Source organism: Mus caroli, unplaced genomic scaffold (assembly GCF_978045245.1).
Source record: "Mus caroli unplaced genomic scaffold, Mus_caroli_1 scaffold_3, whole genome shotgun sequence".
NCBI lineage: Eukaryota > Metazoa > Chordata > Mammalia > Rodentia > Muridae > Mus > Mus caroli.
In genome coordinates, this window is record NW_028227258.1 from 21,526,886 (window position 1) to 21,547,375 (window position 20,490).

At 42.1% G+C, this 20,490-nt stretch overlaps 1 protein-coding gene across 1 annotated transcript in view; it reads left to right on the top strand.

The window, feature by feature from the left end:
• Positions 1–1,419: 1,419 nt before the first annotated feature.
• The window catches only part of Metap1 (methionyl aminopeptidase 1), a 31,557-nt gene continuing 12,486 nt past the window's right edge, over positions 1,420–20,490 (top strand). The window contains exons 1-7 of the mRNA XM_021157789.3: positions 1,420–1,634; positions 8,486–8,537; positions 10,886–10,998; positions 12,990–13,050; positions 16,816–16,907; positions 17,919–18,002; positions 19,680–19,818. Of these exons, the coding sequence (XP_021013448.1) occupies positions 1,521–1,634; positions 8,486–8,537; positions 10,886–10,998; positions 12,990–13,050; positions 16,816–16,907; positions 17,919–18,002; positions 19,680–19,818 (655 nt within the window). The 5' untranslated portion in view covers positions 1,420–1,520. The remainder of the gene's footprint in view (positions 1,635–8,485; positions 8,538–10,885; positions 10,999–12,989; positions 13,051–16,815; positions 16,908–17,918; positions 18,003–19,679; positions 19,819–20,490) is intronic.

A 20,490-nucleotide genomic window follows, 5' to 3' on the forward strand; every position in this document is an offset into this window, starting at 1 on the left:
AGGCTAACTCAATCCAAAGATAACTTGATTGGATACACGATGAAGAATGACAGAAGAATACTAGATGTCTCTTGTTTTCTGTAAAGAAACCACGATGTGTTTGTCGCTGCCTATGTGACAGCACGTGCAATACAGAGTGTACGTGCAGTGGATGCAGGATCAGGCTGCAGATAAGTCCGATGCACATGCTGAGTGTTGTGTTTAATTCTGAAATAACTTTTGGTTGTTAGGCTGTCAAAAACCGCTTACTATTGCCAAAAATTTTGTTACTCCATATTTAGAAGTTGAGAGCCACAGTTTAGGAAGCTGGGATTTATACAGTTAGATGTCATATACAAACAAATACACATATGCAGTCACTAATTTTCTTAAATGTATACATTTTTATTAAAAGTTTACAGTGGTTATACAACAAAAGTTATCCAAGAAAACATGAGCTTTTCTGGTGTATTAAGGTGGAAGATTTTTAAAAAAAGTCACAGCATTCCTATAGCAACAAACAAACAAACAAACAAACAAAAATAGAAAACGGCAGTTCTGTTGTCTACTGATTATGTGTTTGAAAGATTTAGACTACCGGGTTGTATCTGATAAACTCTAGAGCCTTTTAATTCTCGCATTTCTTTTCTTTTCTCCTTTGGTTTGTTTTCTGAGACAGGGTTTCTCTGGGTAACCCTGGCTATCCAAGAACTTGCTCTGTAGACCAGGCTGGCCTCCAACTCACTGAGATCTGCCTGCCTATAGATCTGAGTGCTAGGTTTAAAGTTTGGCATGCGCCACCACTACCCGGCTAACCCCCCTCAATTCTTGATTGGTGGAATTCGCTCAAACTATAAAATCAGATAATATATATATATATATTTTTAAAATTGTCGGTATTGAACTATCTGGCAGTTACTAGCGCTATGTATTTCGATAGCGGGGTGTGGAAAGACATGAGGAAGGGCGGATTTCAGTCCCATCTCGGCCCATTGATATCTTTTTAAGAATGACCGTAATTTTTTCTTTCTTTTTTATTTTGAGGCGAGCACTGACAGAAGCGGAACTCAGAAAAGGGAATTACTTTCTAAGAAGCTCCCGGCCCTTCTCTACCACCTGCGAGTGAATGAAACACCGAAGGCTCAAGAATTTCACGCTCGGGGTCCCGAGGTCATGGGGTGTAGGGTCTCCGCGGACCCCACGTGGCGTCGCCGCCACCGCAAGCCTTGGGGCGGGGCAGGCAGAGGAGGCGTAAGGGCTGCCGGGCGGGCCGCCACTACGCGTGCGCGGAGAGGGCGTGGCTGTCAGGCCGGGGGGGCGGGGCGTCGGCCGGACCGGAGGGAGGGGCGGGGCAGCAGGTGAGCGCGCGCTGAGGGGCGGGGCCCTGGCCGCGCGTGCGCGGAGGGGGCGGGGGCGCGCTGCGTAGGGGCGGGCCCTGGTCCTCCCGGTCGGGCGTCTAGGCCTGCGATCGGAGCTCCTCCCCGGCTGGGTCCCTCTCCCCGCCCTGTGGCGGTTCCTCCCTCCTCCGGCAGCCAGGCAGCATGGCGGCGGTGGAGACGCGGGTGTGCGAGACGGACGGCTGCAGCAGCGAGGCCAAGCTCCAGTGTCCCACCTGCATCAAGCTGGGCATCCAGGGCTCGTACTTCTGCTCGCAGGTAGCCGCCCACCCCGCGCCCCTCCGGTCCTCCGCCTCTGGGCCTTGTCGCCTCCCTCTCGGGCCTCCGAGCGGCCCGGGCCTCGGGAGCCGGCCGCCGGCGCTCGCGGGGGCGGAATCTGACCTGCGGCGGGTTCGGGCCAGGCCTCCGCCGTCCCGTGGGCGGCCAGGTGTGTGCGCAGGTAGGGACGCGCGGGAACCGGTAGCCCATGACCTCCGCCCGAGCCCGGGTCGGGTCTGGACGCCGCTGGCCGCGCTCCCGGGGCTTCTCTCCGGTGTCTCTGCAATCCCGGACGGAGACGGAAGCGACCTGCCGGGGCCTGGGGGTAGCTGCAGTCTCCCGTAGAGGAGAGCTGGTTTCAGTCTCACTTCTTTTGTGTTTTACTACCGTGCTTTGACATTTAAGTAACTTTGAGTGTAGGCGTGGAGAGAGGTCGGTGTAATTCATTCTTTTCCGTTGGCATCTCAGATTTTTAATTTGAGAACCGGTAAGGTAAAGAGATGAGTCACTTCTGTTACTGAAGTTCCTGGAGTAGAAAGGACAGTCCCGTAGGGGTTGTGCCTCAAGGCTCCGATGTAGTTTTTGTGCAACTGAGCAATCCCAGCACTGAGTGGGGCCCTGACAGAAGTGTGTGTTTATTGAACAGTATTTGTGTCCCATTGCGTTTCTAGACTCAGAATAATGGCAAGGCAAGTAGTAGATGGTTATTAGGCTCTTAGTTACAGTTTGTTGAGGATAAGAATGTAAGTACTGTGGTAATAAACTGACAGGTTCCTGGGAGAGGGGAGCTAATTAATAGACCAGAGACCTTGGCATGCTAATTTTTCTGAGATCTTGAGTTAGTGAAATTATTTAAGTTCCCGAGTTCCAGTGTTACTCTATACAGAGAGAATGAGGGTACCTTTCATTCTGTGTTGTACAAGATTGTGCTGACAATGAAATTAAGGAAGACCCTGTAGCCCTATCACTTAAGACGTTTTGTATTTTAAAGGATTCCAGTACAATTTAATGCTGGTATCTAGATAAAGTTGAAGAAGAATAATTATGTCACCAGTGGTAAGTGATACATGCCTTTAATCGCAGCACTTGGGAGTCAGGCAGGCAAATCTGTCAGTTCTAGGTCAGCCTGGTGTACAAGCAAGTTCCAGGACTGCCAGGGTTCTGGGGCGGGGGTGCAGGGCGGGGGGGCGGGGAGGGGGAAAATAGTTATATGAAAATAGCAAAACCAACTATTTTCTAAGATAAAGTAGATGGAAAGATAAAATAAGATAAAGCCAATGATGAAAAGCCTTAGCAATTGTAGTAAACCATTGCAAAAGACCTTCACTACTGTATGGTCTTGCCTTTAGAGAGTATATGACCCTTGACCTTGCTGACCTCACTTTCCAAGCTTAGCTCTGAGAGAGAGACGAGTTGCTTGACCTGAAAATAGCCTTGGAGCTATTAACCTGGTGCAGGGCCTCTTGTGGCTTTAATGTTTTCCAGTTTAACTTACTGAGTTCTGTGTGGAATCTGGATTTAAAACAAAAATTTGCTATGAAAGTTGTGTGCCATCTGAATAGATCAGTGTATACAGTTCGTATTCAGGTGTTTCAAGTTGAGAGGCGCTAGGTGCTGTGGCATATACCTTTAATCCCGGTGCTTTGGAGGCAGAAGCTGACAGAACTCTACTAGGCCAACCTGGTTTACCTAGTGAATTTTAAGGCCAGCCCTTGCTAAGTAATGAGACTCTTATCTCAAAAAAAAAAAAAAAAAAAAAAGGAAGAAAACGAACAAAAAATGGCTGGGCTGGAGAGATGGCTCAGTGGTTAAGAGATGGCTCTGCTCTTCCAGGGGACCTAAGTTCAGTTCCCAGCACCACGTGGTTCTCACAACCTTCTCAGGCACCAGGCACATAGTGCACAGGCACGCTTGAAGGCCAAGCATCCATACACATAAAATAGAAATGAAATCTTAAAAACCATTGGGTGGCATGCATGGATTAATGTGTACTGACACTAGCTCCCAAATTGATTATCCAGTACCAAGAGGTCAGCTCAGAAATCACATACACATTAGGATCGTTATATGGACTGAGAAGGTCATATTTATATGTTTACAAACACACACACAATTACAAAGTAATAGAGGCCATGAAATTAAGAGCAAGGAGGTTTATGGGAAGGGTTGGAGGGAGGAAAGAGAAAGGGGGAAGACAGCATAGTTACAAATTATGGAATATATAAATGCTTAAAAGCATACTGTTCATTGAGCATAGGTGGCATTCTGTTGGAGTAGAGCATCCAAGATCTCTATGAGTGTAGTCTGTGCTGGAGTCTGTATGTGTATACTAGTATTACTGATAGTCATGTAATCAAATATACCCAGAGTAGCTCATGATGTCTTTCTCCATTCCTATTTTCACCTCCCATGGCTAGCTTGTAAAATTTGTCACTGAGTCAGTTGTAGCCGTTCATTTCTCCACTGTAATTCCTCACTTTATAGATGAACCACTCAAACAGAACCAGACTAGGTCTTAGTGTCCGAGTCAGCTTTCCCATGGTTGGGTCATGCATATTCAGTAATGAGCTTCTTACTGTTCTAGGTTCTGACTCAACATTAGAGCAGCTCTTCTCACACTAGGCGGGTCACCTTCTGTAGTAAGAGCTGTGTCCATATTCTTTACTTACCCAAAATATTGTCCTCTGGAATCACAGCTCTTCTGTCAGCCCCACCTTGATGGAGTCACTGTAACTTTTCCTAAACACAGTTCCAAGGTGCTGAGCCTAAGGCTTTTCCTCACCACTGGGCATGTTCTTTTCAGGCTTCTTCCCTTCCCTAATACTGGCCAGCTTGCCTTTGGAACCAAACCAAGCCAAACCAAACTATACCTTTTTATAGCATCATAACACTTGTAAGCCATGTAATGACCTGCGGTTACCTTACCTGCTAAGCAGTGTCCTTCTCGATCAGGTGAGCTATCCTCCTCATGGCCCAGTACTCCTTCCCTGTCACTGTACTTTGTAGGCAGCCGGTGGCCAGCACATTTGAATGAATGAGTAACTATCTGAAAAGGAGAATGGCTCCTCTGCGGTGTGACGTTGTCTATGTGACTTCTGGTTTGCATTATCTTTTGAAAATGGGAGCACTAAGAATTCCTATCATACGGTTTTGATAGGTGAAATGAATAGGTAGGGCACCAACCAGAAAAGTAAACTATAAAAATAATTTTAATAGCCAGGCATGGTGGCACACGCCTTTAATCCCAGCACTTGGGAGGCAGAGGCAGGCGGATTTCTGAGTTCGAGGCCAGCCTGGTCTACAGAGTGAGTTTCAGGACAACCAGGACTACACAGAGAAACCCTGTCTCGAGAAAACAAAAAACAAAAAACAAACAAAAATTTAATAATAAAATCTTTTTATCTGAGTTGTTTCAGTTTAAGAAATTTTCTTCCTTTAATCGAATAAGACCCATTATCCGAAGGTTGTGAAGTTTGTATTACTAAATTAGTAGCAGTTGTCTATACCTTTGTTTCTTCACCTGTAAGGTGTTTTGTTTTGTTTTGTTTTTTTTTTGTTTTTTGAGACAGGGTTTCTCTGAATAGCCCTGGCTGTCCTGGAACTCACTTTGTAGACCAGGCTGGCCTCGAACTCAGAAATCTGCCTGCCTCTACCTCCCAAGTGCTGGGATCAAAGGCGTGCACCACCACAGCCTGGTGGAGCTGAGGTTTTTTTCATTGTTGTGTTTTCTGAAGTTCCTTGTGTCAGTATGTGCTCAATTCACTACGTGAAGGATGAAAGGAGTAGGCCTGCTGTGGAAAGTGGGATCCTACACTTGCATTGTCTTTTTAAAGGATGGATGATATGCTAGACAAAGTATCTGTTGATTGTGACTGAACTGAATTTTTAGTTCCTCTCCTCTTCTCTTTTCGTTTCTTTCCTTTCCTTTCCCTCTCCTCTCCTCTCCTCTCCTCTCCTCTCCTTTCCTTTCTTTTCTTTCTTTGATCTTTTTGAAGCAGGATTCCTTTGTGTAGTCCTGGCTGTTCTGGAACTCACTCTGTAGACCAGGCTGGAATTCAGGCCCCAAGTGCTGGGGTTACAGACATATTCCATCTCGCCCAGCTAAAATTTGAGTTTCTTGACTGCTGTTATTTAGCCAGGTTCTGATCTGTTCATTGTCTTGCCCTAAGCCAGGTAATTAGCGGAGACGGAAGTAAATAATACACTACTGTTTGTGGCCATCAGACCTTAGAAAGTCAGTGGGAGGAGAGGGCGATTAAAGCCATGCGTGGGTTTCACAGTCTTTGTGCCTCTGTCCTTATGGGTGGATGGTACCATCCTTAGAGGTGGGAGAGGCTTACTATAGAACACGGGACTAGCTAGGCTAGTGTCTGGTGAATGGTTTGAGGATGCTTATCACCTTATTATTTGTTTATCATGTGTGGGAGTGTTGGATCTGCATGTATGTTTGTGTACAGTGTGAGTGCATGGTATTTGTTTATCATGTGTGGGAGTGTTGGATCTGCATGTATGTTTGTGTACAGTGTGAGTGCATGGTATTTGTTTATCATGTGTGGGAGTGTTGGATCTGCATGTATGTTTGTGTACAGTGTGAGTGCATGGTATTTGTTTATCATGTGTGGGAGTGTTGGATCTGCATGTATGTTTGTGCACAGTGTGAGTGCATGGTATTTGTTTATCATGTGTGGGAGTGTTGGATCTGCATGTGTGTTTGTGCACAGTGTGAGTGCATGGTATTTGTTTATCATGTGTGGGAGTGTTGGATCTGCATGTATGTTTGTGCACAGTGTGAGTGCATGGTATTTGTTTATCATGTGTGGGAGTGTTGGATCTGCATGTATGTTTGTGTACAGTGTGAGTGCATGGTATTTGTTTATCATGTGTGGAGTGTTGGATCTGCATGTATGTTTGTGTACAGTGTGAGTGCATGGTATTTGTTTATCATGTGTGGAGTGTTGGATCTGCATGTATGTTTGTGCACAGTGTGAGTGCATGGTATTTGTTTATCATGTGTGGGAGTGTTGGATCTGCATGTATGTTTGTGTACAGTGTGAGTGCATGGTATTCTTGGAGGTCAGAAGTGGTCCTCAGATCCCCTGGATGGGTAAGCATGGTTGTGAGTCCCCCTGTGGGTGCTGGGAACTGCACCAGGGTCCTCTGCAGCATCAACACGTGAGTTCTCTTTTTTTTTTTTTTTGGTTTTTCGAGACAGGGTTTCTCTGTGTAGCCCTGGCTGTCCTGGCACTCACTTTGTAGACCAGGCTGGCCTCGAACTCAGAAATCCGCCTGCCTCTGCCTCCCGAGTGCTGGGACTAAAGGCGTGCGCCACCACGCCCGGCTACGTGAGTTCTCTTACCTGCTGATGAGTTGCTCTGGCTCCAGCCTCATCGATTGAAAACAGAACGAAAACAGAAGTGAAAATATTTGAGAATAAGTATTGGTTAGGATATTTGGGTAAATTTTTTTTTTTTTTGAGATAATTCTCATTTTGTGTTCAAGCTGGGTTCTCATGTCCAAGTGGGTACGCTTGTGTATGCCCTACCTCACGCCCTACAAAAATAAGTCTTTTAAAAAATATTGGTGATGTGGGATTGTTGACGTTGCAGGCTTTCTAAAGACACTAGATATGCAACCAGAGGAAACGATGCGCTCGCTCATGTGTGCACACAATTTGACATAAATGTTGGAAATGTTTCATTGGGAGGTGGCTCCAACTTATGCTGCAAGTGAAGTACTGGGCTCCAGGTCAGGCATTCAGCAGTAAATGTGAGATGGCTCCTTACCATTTTACAGTGCAGGAGACAAATGGTAAGGTGAACATTCTATAACTCATTCCATGGCCTAAGTTAAAAAGAAATACATAGTGCTATGAAAAGGGAGGGGCAAGGGAGGGCGGGGTTATGTAAGGATGGGTCTATTCTAGCAATAACAGATACCAAAAGGCTCCAGACTTGACCACTTGACATTTAATTTCCAGATATGTACCCAGAGTTAAGACTTTTTTTTAAAGTTTTCTGACAGAAGAAACACAGAGGAGGAATGGTTGTTTTAGCTTACAGCTTCTTTTTTTTTTTTTGAGATTTATTTATTTCACTTATATGAGTACACTGTAGCTGTCTTCAGACACACCAGAAGAGGGCATCAGTTCCCATTGCAGATAGTTGGGAGCCACCATGTGGTTGCTGGGATTTGAACTCAGGACCTCTGGAAGAGCAGTCAGTGCTCTTAACTGCTGAGCCATCTCTCCAGCCCAAGCTTACAGTTTAAGAAGGGAAATATCCCTTCTTGAATATCCATATAGTGAAAACTGGTGGGCCAAGCATGGGGTGGGTTGGTCACATTATATCTGCAGTCATGATGAGGGACCAGACATCAGATCTCAAGGTTAGCCCCTAGTGACCCACTTCTTTCCACAGGACTCATTCCTAAAGGTTCTACAACCTTACCAAATAATAATACTACTTAGGGAGTAAGTGTTCAAACACTGTGCAGGGGTGGGGTGGGGTAGGAATTGAAGGCACTAGGTACTCTGTGCAAATGCTCTACCACTGAACTATAACCCTCGCCTTAGATTACTTCCTGAACTGATACTATGAGTTGATGTCATTTATTAAGCCTTCTCTACATATTTATATTGCAAACCTTTGTGTTTTAGCCTGTGTATTTATTTTTATATTTTTGAGGTAGTCCTGGCTGGTGTAGATCTCACCTGCATGCCCCTGCCTCCAGAGGTGTGGGATTAAAGACCCATACCACTGCCTGACCAAGAACTGTTTTCCTCCTTGTAATAGTCCTTAAGATGTTTCTGATGAAGGAAGGCTTGGCACTGATTTTCTTGTTCGCTCTTTTAGGAATGCTTTAAAGGAAGCTGGGCCACTCACAAGTTACTACATAAGAAAGCAAGTAAGTAACAGTGTTTCCTATGCCCTTTGCCTGGAGTGGAGCCTTGTCTTAGTGTCAGGACTTCCTTTACTACAGAAAGTATGTGTTTGAGTGTTCTGAAAGAATGGTCCTGACATCTGGAATTATGATTTTTTGATAATATGTAATAACTGGAATTATTATTTTTGATAATATGTAATAAAATATGTGAATTAGATCTGCTTAATCTTGTTTCATGGGTTTAATATGAAAACCTGAGATCTTCGCTAAGATAGGTGGCTCTAGCTTGGCTAGTACCTGATAGTGCCCTAGTCTTTTGGCATTCTCTTGTCTTTGCTAGAAATGTATGCATATTATAGACTGAGGATGCAGTACTAGTTCATGTTATTTGGCCAGATCTCTGTTGCTCTGTAGCTGATAATGGTCTTAAACTCCCGACCTCCCTGTTTCTCCCTCCTAAGTGCTGGATTATAAGTATGTGTCACCATACCCTGTCTGTTATTTTGGGGGTATCTTACATGACTGTTGCTTAGCTATTGTTAGCCACACTGATGTGATGTTTATTCAGGATAGCTCCTCACCCTGTAAATTTAGTCATTGCTGTGGCTGACCTGAGACAGCCTGACATGGTTACCTGGAGTGACAAGGACTTGCTATGCATAAAGTAGTGCAATCTGATGGATGTAGGCTCGCCAGGTAGTATGTGGAGTTGGTGTAAGTGTGAACTTTCTGTCTTAATGATTTTGGTGCATTGTACTCTTCTGCATGTTTCTAGGTGTTAGTTGGTCTAATAAAGTTTGTTAGATTGCTTTACCAAAGTATCTGAGGTTAGCCAAACCAACTTTGAAGGAAAAGGAAATAAAAGTACTAAAAAGCTATATTTTCCATAGTGGTAAAAAGCATTATCTGTGCTTAGTGAGAGTTCTGGGTTATCAGAGGAGGAGATTTAGTCTCTGACACAGTTAGTGTGAGCGGAAGTTCACCCGAGCGTAGAGGGAGGAATTAACTGCTTTTGGTTGTTCCCTTGGATGGATGTGTATGCCTTGGAGGTCATGTATTTTGGGCTGTAGCATGAATGAAGTCTGATGCTCTTTGGCACATTGCCTGTATCTTATCTGGACCTATGGCGCAGTGTCCTTTGCTTTCACAGCTGTTTATTGAGTTTTGCTCCCAGCCTCAGCTCATCTCAGGATCATTAGGAATCTAGTGCTTGTCTAGCCTTTGAGTCGCAGATGGAATGGATCCCGAAATGAAAGTTTACCAAAACTTTCAGGTGCGAATTCCTAGTGAGCTCTGTGGAGAGGTTAGATAAGAACTCCTGTGTTTCAGCTCCTGTTTGTCTTGATGGCTTTGTGCAGTCTGCTTTCAATTCTCCTTTGAAAATAATGGTGCTTGTGAAGGGCCTGAGTGCTCACCAGCAGGGGGCTTTGGGTGTGAAAGGGTTACTTCTCCTTCTTCCTCCCTGGGAGTGTGGCTAAGCAAGAACCATTGAGTCTGTTTTGAGACAGAAGCTAAGGGGTTGTTGTTGTTGTTGCTGTTGTTATTGTTTTAAGTTGCATTTATCTTTACATGCAGCATGTGTGGAAGGAAGTCAAGACTTTGGGGGGATATGGTTTTCTTCTTCTGCCATGTGAGGTATTGGAGATCAAATATCAAATATGACTTGAACTTAATGATCCTCCTGCCTTGGTTCTCAACTGCTGGGATTACAGATTTGTACCACTGTGCTCAGAAAAATCTTGGTTGTTCTAATGTAGATTTAAAAAGACATATTCCTAGAGGTTCCTGTTTCAGACAAACCACTTCATGCTAACTTTACCTAAAGCAAGCATCATTGTCATTTTGAAGAATTTTCAGTAGTACTTGAATCTAGTGACAGTGAATGGAGCCTGTTTTTGTCCTGGGTTCAAAAATAGTTTTGTATTGATTGAAAACCTTCAGTTAAAAGCCAATGAATGGTTGGAAAATTTTTTTTTTTTTAATGTAAGTTTGCTTTGGGGTGGTTTAAGATCACTGATCTTAAATAATAAGAGAATAGAATTCAGCTGTTAAATCTGATTTCAGTGGGAAGGTTTTGCTCCTATTTGATATCTTAAAATGAGCTTTGTATGAGTTGACATTGTAGAAGGCATATGCTTACCATTGAAAGCTGCTCTGTTTCAGACTGAACAGCGTGTGTCTAGGTGGTGTCTTCTTCCCCGACAGTGAGATCTGAGAGGGGCGGAAGGCTTTGTCAGGTTAGATTGGATGCTTGCTAGGTTTTTGCTCCACCTAATGAGAATTTAAATAAACTGCTGTTCAGTAGCCTACTGTCTGAAGCATTCTTTTCTGTCCTTCCTTTCACATCTGTCCATCTCTCTCTCTTCCAGAAGATGAAAAGGCAAAGCGAGAAGTGTGTTCCTGGACTGTAGAAGGTGATGTCAACACTGAGCCATGGGCAGGCTATCGGTACACCGGTAAACTCAGGCCACATTATCCACTGGTGAGAGTGTAAAATAATTAGAGTGTAACATTGTGTAAAACAATTTTCAGTTTTCTGAGATTGGTGCTTGTAAGTGTTATTCCAGTAGCGAATCATGAACAGGGTTGTTTTCAGAAAGAAATGTACATTCGAGCTCTCGGGCCGTATCATTTAGGAGCTAGCAGGGACAGTTGGCAGTTGTGGAAGAAGTGGAACGTTTTTAGATGTAAAGACTAAAACTTTATTAATTTTATAGGAGAATGGTGTATGCTATTGATTTTCTACAATTTTTTAATATGACCCGTTGTAACCTAATTATAATGGATTAGGTACCACTCCTAACCCTTTCTGTAGGACTCAAAAGTTCTTTTTAGTTGTTTGAGAACTTCATGCATAAATAAAATGTGGTTTGATCAGGCTCAGCTCTAACTCCTCCATTGTTTCTCTACTACATTTCCCTCACACATTCATGGACTTTAAAAAACTGACTGAGTCCACTTAGTGCTGCCAGTGTGACGTGGGTGGGCCGCTCACTAGAGCACAGGCCCATTGTCAGGGACTCATTCATACAGACCTGGGTGCCTAGTGCTCCTCTAGCCATGCTGCAGTTTGGCTGGTTTGATCTTGCACAAGTTGTATGCATGCACTCTCAGCTGTTGTCAGGTCTTGTGTGCAACAGGCCTCTCATGTACAGTCAGTGCTGTCTTGTTGCAGATGTCCACAACCTCTGCCTGATTGGGGAAAGCCTTAAAACCAATGATAAATAGACTCTTTACTCCGCAAGCATTGTGCCACTTTTGAACTAGGTACATGGGTGAGGCTGCTCACTGCTCTGGCTGGAAGGGTTCATAGCGGGGCAAGTGTTGGTTACTCCCCCTGCCTCGCTCGCCCTTTCCGGAACTGGGAAAGCCAGTAGATGAAGCTTTCACTTCAGTACAAGATGAGTTTCTTCAAAGGACTCAAGAGCCATTTGTTGTTTCGAGACAAGGTCTCTCCATATAGCCCTGGCAGTTCCAGAACTTACTGTGTGTAGACCAGGCTGGCCTCAAACTCACCTGCCACTGTCCCCTGAGCGCTGGGATTAAAGGCGTGTGCACCCACATCCTCTGGAAGGAAGAGTTTTAATGTGAGAAGTCACTTGTTGAAATTTGCTATCCGGGCTGGTGAGATGGCTCAGTGGGTAAGAGCACCCGACTGCTCTTCCGAAGGTCCAGAGTTCAAATCCCAGCAACCACATGGTGGCTCACAACCATCCGTAACGAGATCTGGCGCCCTTTTCTGGAGTGTCTGAAGACAGCTACAGTGTACTTACATATAATAAATAAATCAATCTTTAAAAAAAAAAAAAAAAAAAAAAGAAATTTGCTATCCTTGCATATTTGATTGCTACCTAAAAAAAACAAAAACCAAATATGTCTTTAGTGTAAAATCTGGAAAGCTACCAGATACATAAGGAAGTCTGTATTCTCCCCTAGGGATGTCTACTCCGAGACGCCTCTTTCCTACTGTTACCAGCCTGCCTGCCAGTTTGGAGCAGCTGCTGCTGATTTTTATTTTTATTTTATTTTTTTTAAGATTTACTGCTTCTAATACTTAAATTAATATGTGCTTATATCTCTGTGCGGGTATGAGCACATGAGTTGGTGTATCAGGAGAGCCCAGAGGCGTCGGGTCGGTGTCTCTGGAGTTGGAGTTGTGGGTGTTTGTCAGCCACCTGATGAGCATGCTGAGACTTGACCTTAGGTCCTCCAGAAGAGCGGACTCTTAAACACTGAGCCGTCCACCCGTCTGTCTCTCCAGCCTCAGGGCTAATCTTAAAGTGTGGACAGCCTGGGCCATTCTCCTTCTTTCTCAAACATATGTGCCGCCGAGGCTAGAAAATAAACTTCCTCTCGGTGAGAGAGATGGATGTTAGGATACTAACATGTCAGCCAAAACTGACTATGAAAAGCTTGGACTGGAACTGTTCAGTTAGTTAAGAGGTGTTGAGCTTACCTCATTGTTGTTTTTAGATGCCAACACGGCCCGTGCCCAGTTACATTCAGAGGCCGGACTACGCTGACCATCCCTTAGGTAAGTCCTGCTTGGCTCATCTCCACAGTGTGCAGTTTGTGGGCTTCATTATCTGTACGGGAGTTTTCAGGGCTGGACATAGAAAGTAAACATTGTATCTTTTTTAAAAGCCACATTAGAACATTTAAGGTAAAGATTTTTTTCGTCACTAGGAATATATCCAGTTCTGAAAACAGTGTTTATGTGGCTATTAAAGACTACATTAAAAAATACTATATTTTGTGTTAAATGAGCTGTCAGATGGGAGGGGAAGGTTTAGATTTTCTTTTTGCTCTTAGCTAAATTAAGGCAAAAGTAGATTGTGAAGGCCTTAGTGAATGGAACTTTGGGCTGTGGCAGTAGAGAGAGACTGGAAATGGTGGTGTAACGGTAGCTGTGGTGAGCATGATGGTGAGAATTCCTTAATCGTAACTGATATTTATTTTTGCTTAACTATGTGTCAGGCACTGTGCTAAGTTCTTTGCACGTGTTACTCCATTTAATACTTTCAACATTTCTGAGGTAGGTTCTGTTGTCTTCTCTATTGTATAGATAATATTAGTGAGACATGCAGAGAAGAGGAGTAATTTGCTACCCAGGTCAGTGGACTTAGTCTCTGACCTTGGGACTTGTACAGTATTTAGGTTGGACTAGGGGCTAACTGATTTTGCATGTCAAAAATGAGAAATGGTTGAATATCAGCAGTTTGACTTGATTTATTTGTTTATTTTAAAATTTAGAACATTTACAAATTTTTGGTCTTGAGACATGATCTTACTGCCTCACCCAGGCTGGCCTCACATGTAGTCTCCTTCTGTCTCAGCCTCCTGAGTGTGGGATTACATGTCTGTGTCACCGTGTGCACCTGGTGCGCCTGTGTATACGTTTAGAGAGCTGCCTGGCTCTTTAGACTCACGGAGCCATGGTATTATATTTCTATATATAATCTCAAAATTTTGTTAAATTCATTGTGGATAAATATAAGAAAAAGGCGGTAGGAATGATAGAATAATGTGGACATTTGTAATTTTATTTTTCTCTTTTGAGTATAGTAATAACTTATATTTAAAAAAATAACTTTAATAGAATAGTGCTCTGCATTAAGAAGTTCTGCTCTGTAGAGGTAGCTGCTTTAAGAGCACGCCTTAGATACTGTGAATACACATCAGGTCCAGCGCTGGTTATATGCAGTGAACACACCACATATGCCTTTTACAGTCTGGTTTTCTTTTATTGTGAATCTATTGCCTTGCATGTATTCCATATGAGTTCATGTAAGTTCTTTGGTTCTGTAATTTTAATTTCATTGTGTGGGTGTATCATAATTATCAACTAGGCGCCTACTAATGAGTGGTTAGATTAGATTATTTGCAGGGTTTTGCTTCTGTGAATTTGATTGCAGTTTCTATTTTTCTATTTTCTATTATTATATTTTATTCTATTTTTTATTTTGAGATTCTAGAAATTTCAGAGATTTTGCCAGTTTTATTACTCTGATTAAAAACGTGAGCACACTTCTCTGATAGAACATAGACTAAGATTGGAATGATTCTGTGAGGCCCAGCCCGGTTCCTGTGTGAGGGTGACACACCCTTCCTCAGTGGTCCAGTTGAGAAAAGCGAACGGGAGAATTGGCTTCTCCCTCTTTGTCTCCACATTGTTTGCTGCCAAGCTTGTCTGGTCTTTATAAACCTGAAAGCCGAAATATTATATATATTTTTTGTAGCTTGCATCTTTGAATTATAAGGTTTAACATCTTTTCATGTATTAAAAGTCATATTTCCTATCCTTTTGAGTGTCTGTTTATATTTGTATCTTCTTTTTCCATTAGACTACTAGATCCCCCAATTTCTAAAATATTCATTGTACATTAACAATGATATATGTGATAGAAATGTTTTCTCCTCAGCTGAACACTATTTTGTCATTATATAATGACATACTTTCAGCGTTTGTGTGTGTTGTAAGATAAATGTGTCTTGTATTATTGTATTTAATTCTTTCATGTCTTTGGGTGGTGTTTGATTAATTATGTGCCATGGCCAAACTTGGCCATTAGAAATGTGTTCATATGCACATGCCTTGTTCCTGTCATCTTTGCCTTTTTTCGGAATTTCTGAGTATTGTATGTTTCTTTTACTGTATTAAGTTTAAAATAAGCTTCTCTTGATTTCTAAAAATATCTTGTTGGCATTTTTAATTAACTAATAATATAGATTAATGTTGGAAGAATTGACATCTTGTGTTTTGTTCAAGAATAGGGTATGCTTTCTGTTTTATTAACCTTTTGTGCGTTACAGTGGCATTTTCAGAGTTCTGTTTTGAAGCTCGTATTTTTATATTTGTTCTGGGTATTTTCATGGGTTTAGCTTGTTTGTACTCTGGTAAAGTTCCTGATTTTGACATCTTACCTGCTAAGGTGGAAAACGGTCCTTTCATCCATATGCCAGGTGCTTCTTTTCTCCTTGGTCTGCGTGTGTAAGACCTGAGATGGATGAAGCTTGTATCTTTTTCCTTTCAGTTTTACAGTTTTTTTCTTTCTAGTATAGCCAGAATAGCATTGTGCCACATAATAATCATTCTATGATGTTCATCTTGACTTGACGTTTATACTTTAAGGTGGTAGCTGTCCATGTTATGAGGATTATCATTCTAAATAGTCATTCATTTTCTAGTATTGAATTAATAGCCCTATCTTTTGATGTGAATCAGGCAGGGAGCATCGAGTGGTTAGCAGCGCTATCAGCCTGTGGCTCCTGTGTCAGGGATGCAGTCCTCTTCCTGACCTGCGTGCACCAGTTCACACGGGTGGCACACACAGAAAAAACTGCAGAAACATTTGTTTGCGCATTTTTTATTTCAGAGAATGCAAATAGGGTTGATTTGTTTCACACCCCTCTGCCCCAAGATTTTGAAATAGTTGCTGTGTTGACTGTTTCTTTTAAGTTTATATAAAACTTAAATTAGTGTAGACTAATTTCATTAATGAAGATTATTTGGGCAGTATCTCCCAAACTTTATTATGACTCGAGTGAGAAATGGGTGTTATGACATGATCTCTGTGCATAAGAACAATAATCAGATATTTCACAGCAGTATTTACCTGGGCTGTATAATATACAATCTGATACTTTCCATTCCTGTTTCACTTTTCAGATGTGAGTTACAGCCTACTAAAAGTCATAAGCTAGGTTGGAGAGATGGCTCAGTGGTTAAAAGAGTACTGCTGCTCTTCTAGAGGACCCAGGTTCAATTCCTAGCACCCCTGTGATAGCTCACAACCTCCTCTAAGTTCCAGGGGACCAGATGCCGTCTTCTGGTCTTCAAGGCCACAAGGCATGCATGTAGAATATCTGTACACATGAAACTAAAAGAAAAAAAGCAAACAATCCTTAGGATTTTGAGTGGCATTGGCTGGCTCTGGTTTTACAGCATCACTAGTTGATTAGTTGTTGGTATGTAAAGGCATCGTGAAAACAGGCCATGAAGGCAGTGCCCTGTGCTGTGCTTGTCGAGTCCAGCAGTGACTGCCTGCGTGCGTGTAGCAAGTACTCTGTAAACGGTCAGTGATTCCTAGAGGAACTTTGAGACATTTTTTTCTTTATAATTTCTTTTATTTCCTTTTTGTGTTGAAAACATTAAGAAAATAAACTACCATGCCCCCAGCACCCCATATAAACTAGTACTGTGCATAGGAGTCAGCCGTTGCCACCTTCAGTGAATGATGTGCTGCGGAATTGTACTCTTCTGTGTGGTGCGGTGTTACTCACGCCTTCTCCATTCCAGGAATGTCTGAATCGGAACAGGCTCTTAAAGGCACTTCTCAGATTAAGTTACTCTCATCTGAAGATATAGAAGGGATGCGCCTCGTGTGTAGGGTAAGTCACCTTTTCCTCACGGGTAGGACAGGGTTAAGAGCACAGACTCCCCATCCCTTCTTACTTTCAAAACATCTTTTTATATGTAAAGAATCTATTTTAAAATAAAGCTAACAGCAGGTCATCTGTAGTCATTTTCTTTGATCAACTTGGTATTGTTTGTTTGCATAAACATTTATTGAACTGAAAAGATTAAAGGATGCGCATGGCTGTACTCTGCCCTCGAGCTGGCAGCGTAACTATTATTATTATTATTATTACTACTATTTTATTTGCTTGTATTTTGAAGAGTCTCTCTCTGTAGCCCCAGCTATCTTGGAACTCACTGTGTAGCCCAGGCTATCCTTGAAGAAAAAAAGCTCAGATCTAACCTGCCTCTCTCTGCCCCATGACTGCTGGGATCAAAGGCGAGCACCACTGTGACTCAGGGCTTTTTTGTTTTTCTTTTTGCAGTGTTATTTTTAAAGAGTGAACTTTTTATGATACTTGTCATTCTGTGTTTACAAATGTTGTAGCACAGGACAGAGTGCAAGGCTTCCACAGGTTAGACTAACGTCTTAGGAGATGCTGTGTTGGAGTCTGGAGAGTGGCTGGCTAGGTAGCTGGAATCACGTGTGTATATCTTTTCTAAAGAAGAAAAGCCTTAGATGCTGACTTGGGGCTTTTGTGTAGTGTTTGAAAAGTGATTTAATGCTAATTATTTGGAGAATTTTATATTTTTTCACTTGCCTTGATTTTTCTGAGGAAATCACTGTTTCCCTTCATGCTCCCCATTCTAGAAATGTCAGATTAGACCTTCGTCTAATTGATTATAAGTTTATTTATTACCAAGTCTGTTTATCCCAACTTTTATATAAATTTGTTTTTACATTTATATATTTCTAACATTTAATATTGCATACAAAATGATGTCAGATGGTTTCATTTGATTGATTTTTCACGAAATCCAAGAGAGCACAGTGTATGGTTCTGTTTGATCTCCTCTTGAGTGAACTTAGTTTCCCTTTCCAGCTTGCCAGAGAGGTTTTGGACGTTGCTGCTGGGATGATTAAAGCGGGCGTAACTACTGAAGAGATCGACCACGCTGTACACTTAGTAAGATCTTTACTTTCTTATTTCATAAGCTTCAGATTCTTAGATTATTTAAACTTTATTTTATAATGCCCAAAATAACTTTTAAACTAATTTAAAAGCTTATTTTTGCCTTGTTTCAAGTATGGTTAGCATTTCTATAGCTTTTATATTGGTAAGTACATTCTGACAATTGCAATTGAAAATCTTTGGGAAAAAAATAACTTTTGAGTTTGTATGGAAATGTTTGTATTCTTTATTCCTTGCTACTGTTAGCTAGTTGGGAGTCCGTAGTGTAAGTGAGTGATTGCAGTGATGGTTGAAGGTATATGGGAGGACGTGTGTGGCTTCTGTGCAAACATTGCACTGGCAAGGCTGGAGTGTCTGTAGCTTGTGATAGCCAGCGGCAGCCTGAGGTGGGTTTGATTTGGATGCTGTATATAGTAATACATCACAAGTCGGCACTTTGAGCACTTCGTGTGTGTGTGGGTCAGGTACCTTCACATTTAGTCATTTGATGTCTCCAGCATCCTCCGGAAGTAGGTGCTACTGTCACCTCCACTTTATAATTATCCAAGGTCATGTGACTTACAGAGGATGGAATCTGTGATACGATAACTGGACAAGTACACCCACATCAGGGAAGCACCGGAGGGCTGCAGTTGTTTTCGGTGAGAGTATTTTCTACCTGAGGGGAACTCCAGGTAGACTTAAGGTAGAACGTTAAGTAGACTACTTAAAGATTTCTAGAAGTAGTGGGATTGCTAGTAGAATGATGGACTAGTCCACAGTTAGGTTTTTTTGTTTGTTTGTTTTGTTTTTTTGAGACCGTGTTTCTCTGTGTAGCCCTGGCTTTCCTGGAACTCACTTTGTAGACCAGGCTGGCCTCGAACTCAGAAATCCTCCTGCCTCTGCCCCCCGAGTGCTGGGATTAAAGGTGTGCGCCACCACGCCTGGCCACAGTTAGTATTTTGTACAGCTGTTAGAATGTTTCTAGACTGAACACCACAGTAGAAGGACACAGAACTTAGAGTACACTGATGGCTGCCATGGGAAGACTCAAACAGCTGTTTCCTAAGTCCATGGGATGTAGCTATAGCAGAAGTTGCAGTGGGTACTTTGCCATTTCTTAATTACATACATACTTATTTCCTCTTTGTGTGGATGTAGTGGCCTTAATATAAGAGGCTGTTGAAAGTGCCTGATAGAATGTGTTATTTTTTTCTGAAAATGTTTCACAAGCAGTAGCTAAGTTAGAGTAGAATCTTCATATGACATTTGTATATATTTGTATTATGTCAGTTTGATTCTCTTTTGCATGAAAACCAGTAGACTGGTTTGCATACAGTATATTTAATTGGCATACAGCATACTAGACACTGAAAAAGATACTGTCTGCCAGCTAGGCATGTTCTCATCATATGCCTATAGTCCCAGTTTCTTGGCCTGTAAGATCTAAAGAAAGCCTAGGGCAGCAACGTGTGTGTGTGTGTGTGTGTGTTCGTTCAGTTCATGCACAAACACATGCACACACATACTTATAACTATACACCTATCAATATTCTCAAGTAAGCTATAATATCAGGCCTTTATAGTAGCATCTATCACAAAATTCTTTAGATTTTGATCTGATTTATTGCATACATAATTTTTCCTCTTGTAGATTCCAAATTATTTTCTCTGTATTTTCATCTACTACAGGCATGCATTGCAAGAAATTGCTATCCTTCTCCCCTGAATTACTATAACTTCCCAAAGTCTTGTTGTACCTCAGTGAATGAAGTCATCTGCCATGGGATTCCAGACAGGCGGCCTTTGCAAGAAGGTGATATTGTTAATGGTAAGAAATGGGTGTGAAATTTGTCATTGTGAGCAAAAAGACTCCCACATTTCAGAAGTCTGTTAAGTGGTTTCTGTTTTCTTGACTTGAACTTTTTCTTTTTAAAACTCAGGTGTTGCTCAAAATTGAAGGAACTCTTATTTTCCTTTTCCTTTTCCTTTTCCCCCTCCTTCCCTTACTCTTTCCTTCCTTCTTTCCTTCCTCTCTCTCTCTTATCTACTGTATTTATTTACTTTTTAATTTATTTACTTATTCCTGTCTGTCTGTCTGTCTGTCTGCTTATCTACCTACTTACTTATCTATCTGTCAGTCATCTGAGATAGGGTCTGTCTGTCCTGGAACTGACTTTGTAGACCAGGTTGGCCTCAAACTCACAGAACAGAGATCCTGCCTGCTTCTGCCCCACCAAGTGCTGGAATTAAAGATACCCAACACCACGGCCTAGAAGGAGACCTATTTTTAATGATTGTATTTGTGTATTTTTAATGATTGTATTGCCTTCAGCATATATGTAGCATGCATTCTAATCAACCTGTATTTCTTCATAGCCTATTTTACGTGTGATTGATAAGTATGCAGAAGATGTCAATGTAGAAGTAACAGTGAGCTTGTTACATACTTTTTTCTTTTACCAACATTTACTAATGATTATGAAGAGATCAGGGTAGGTTT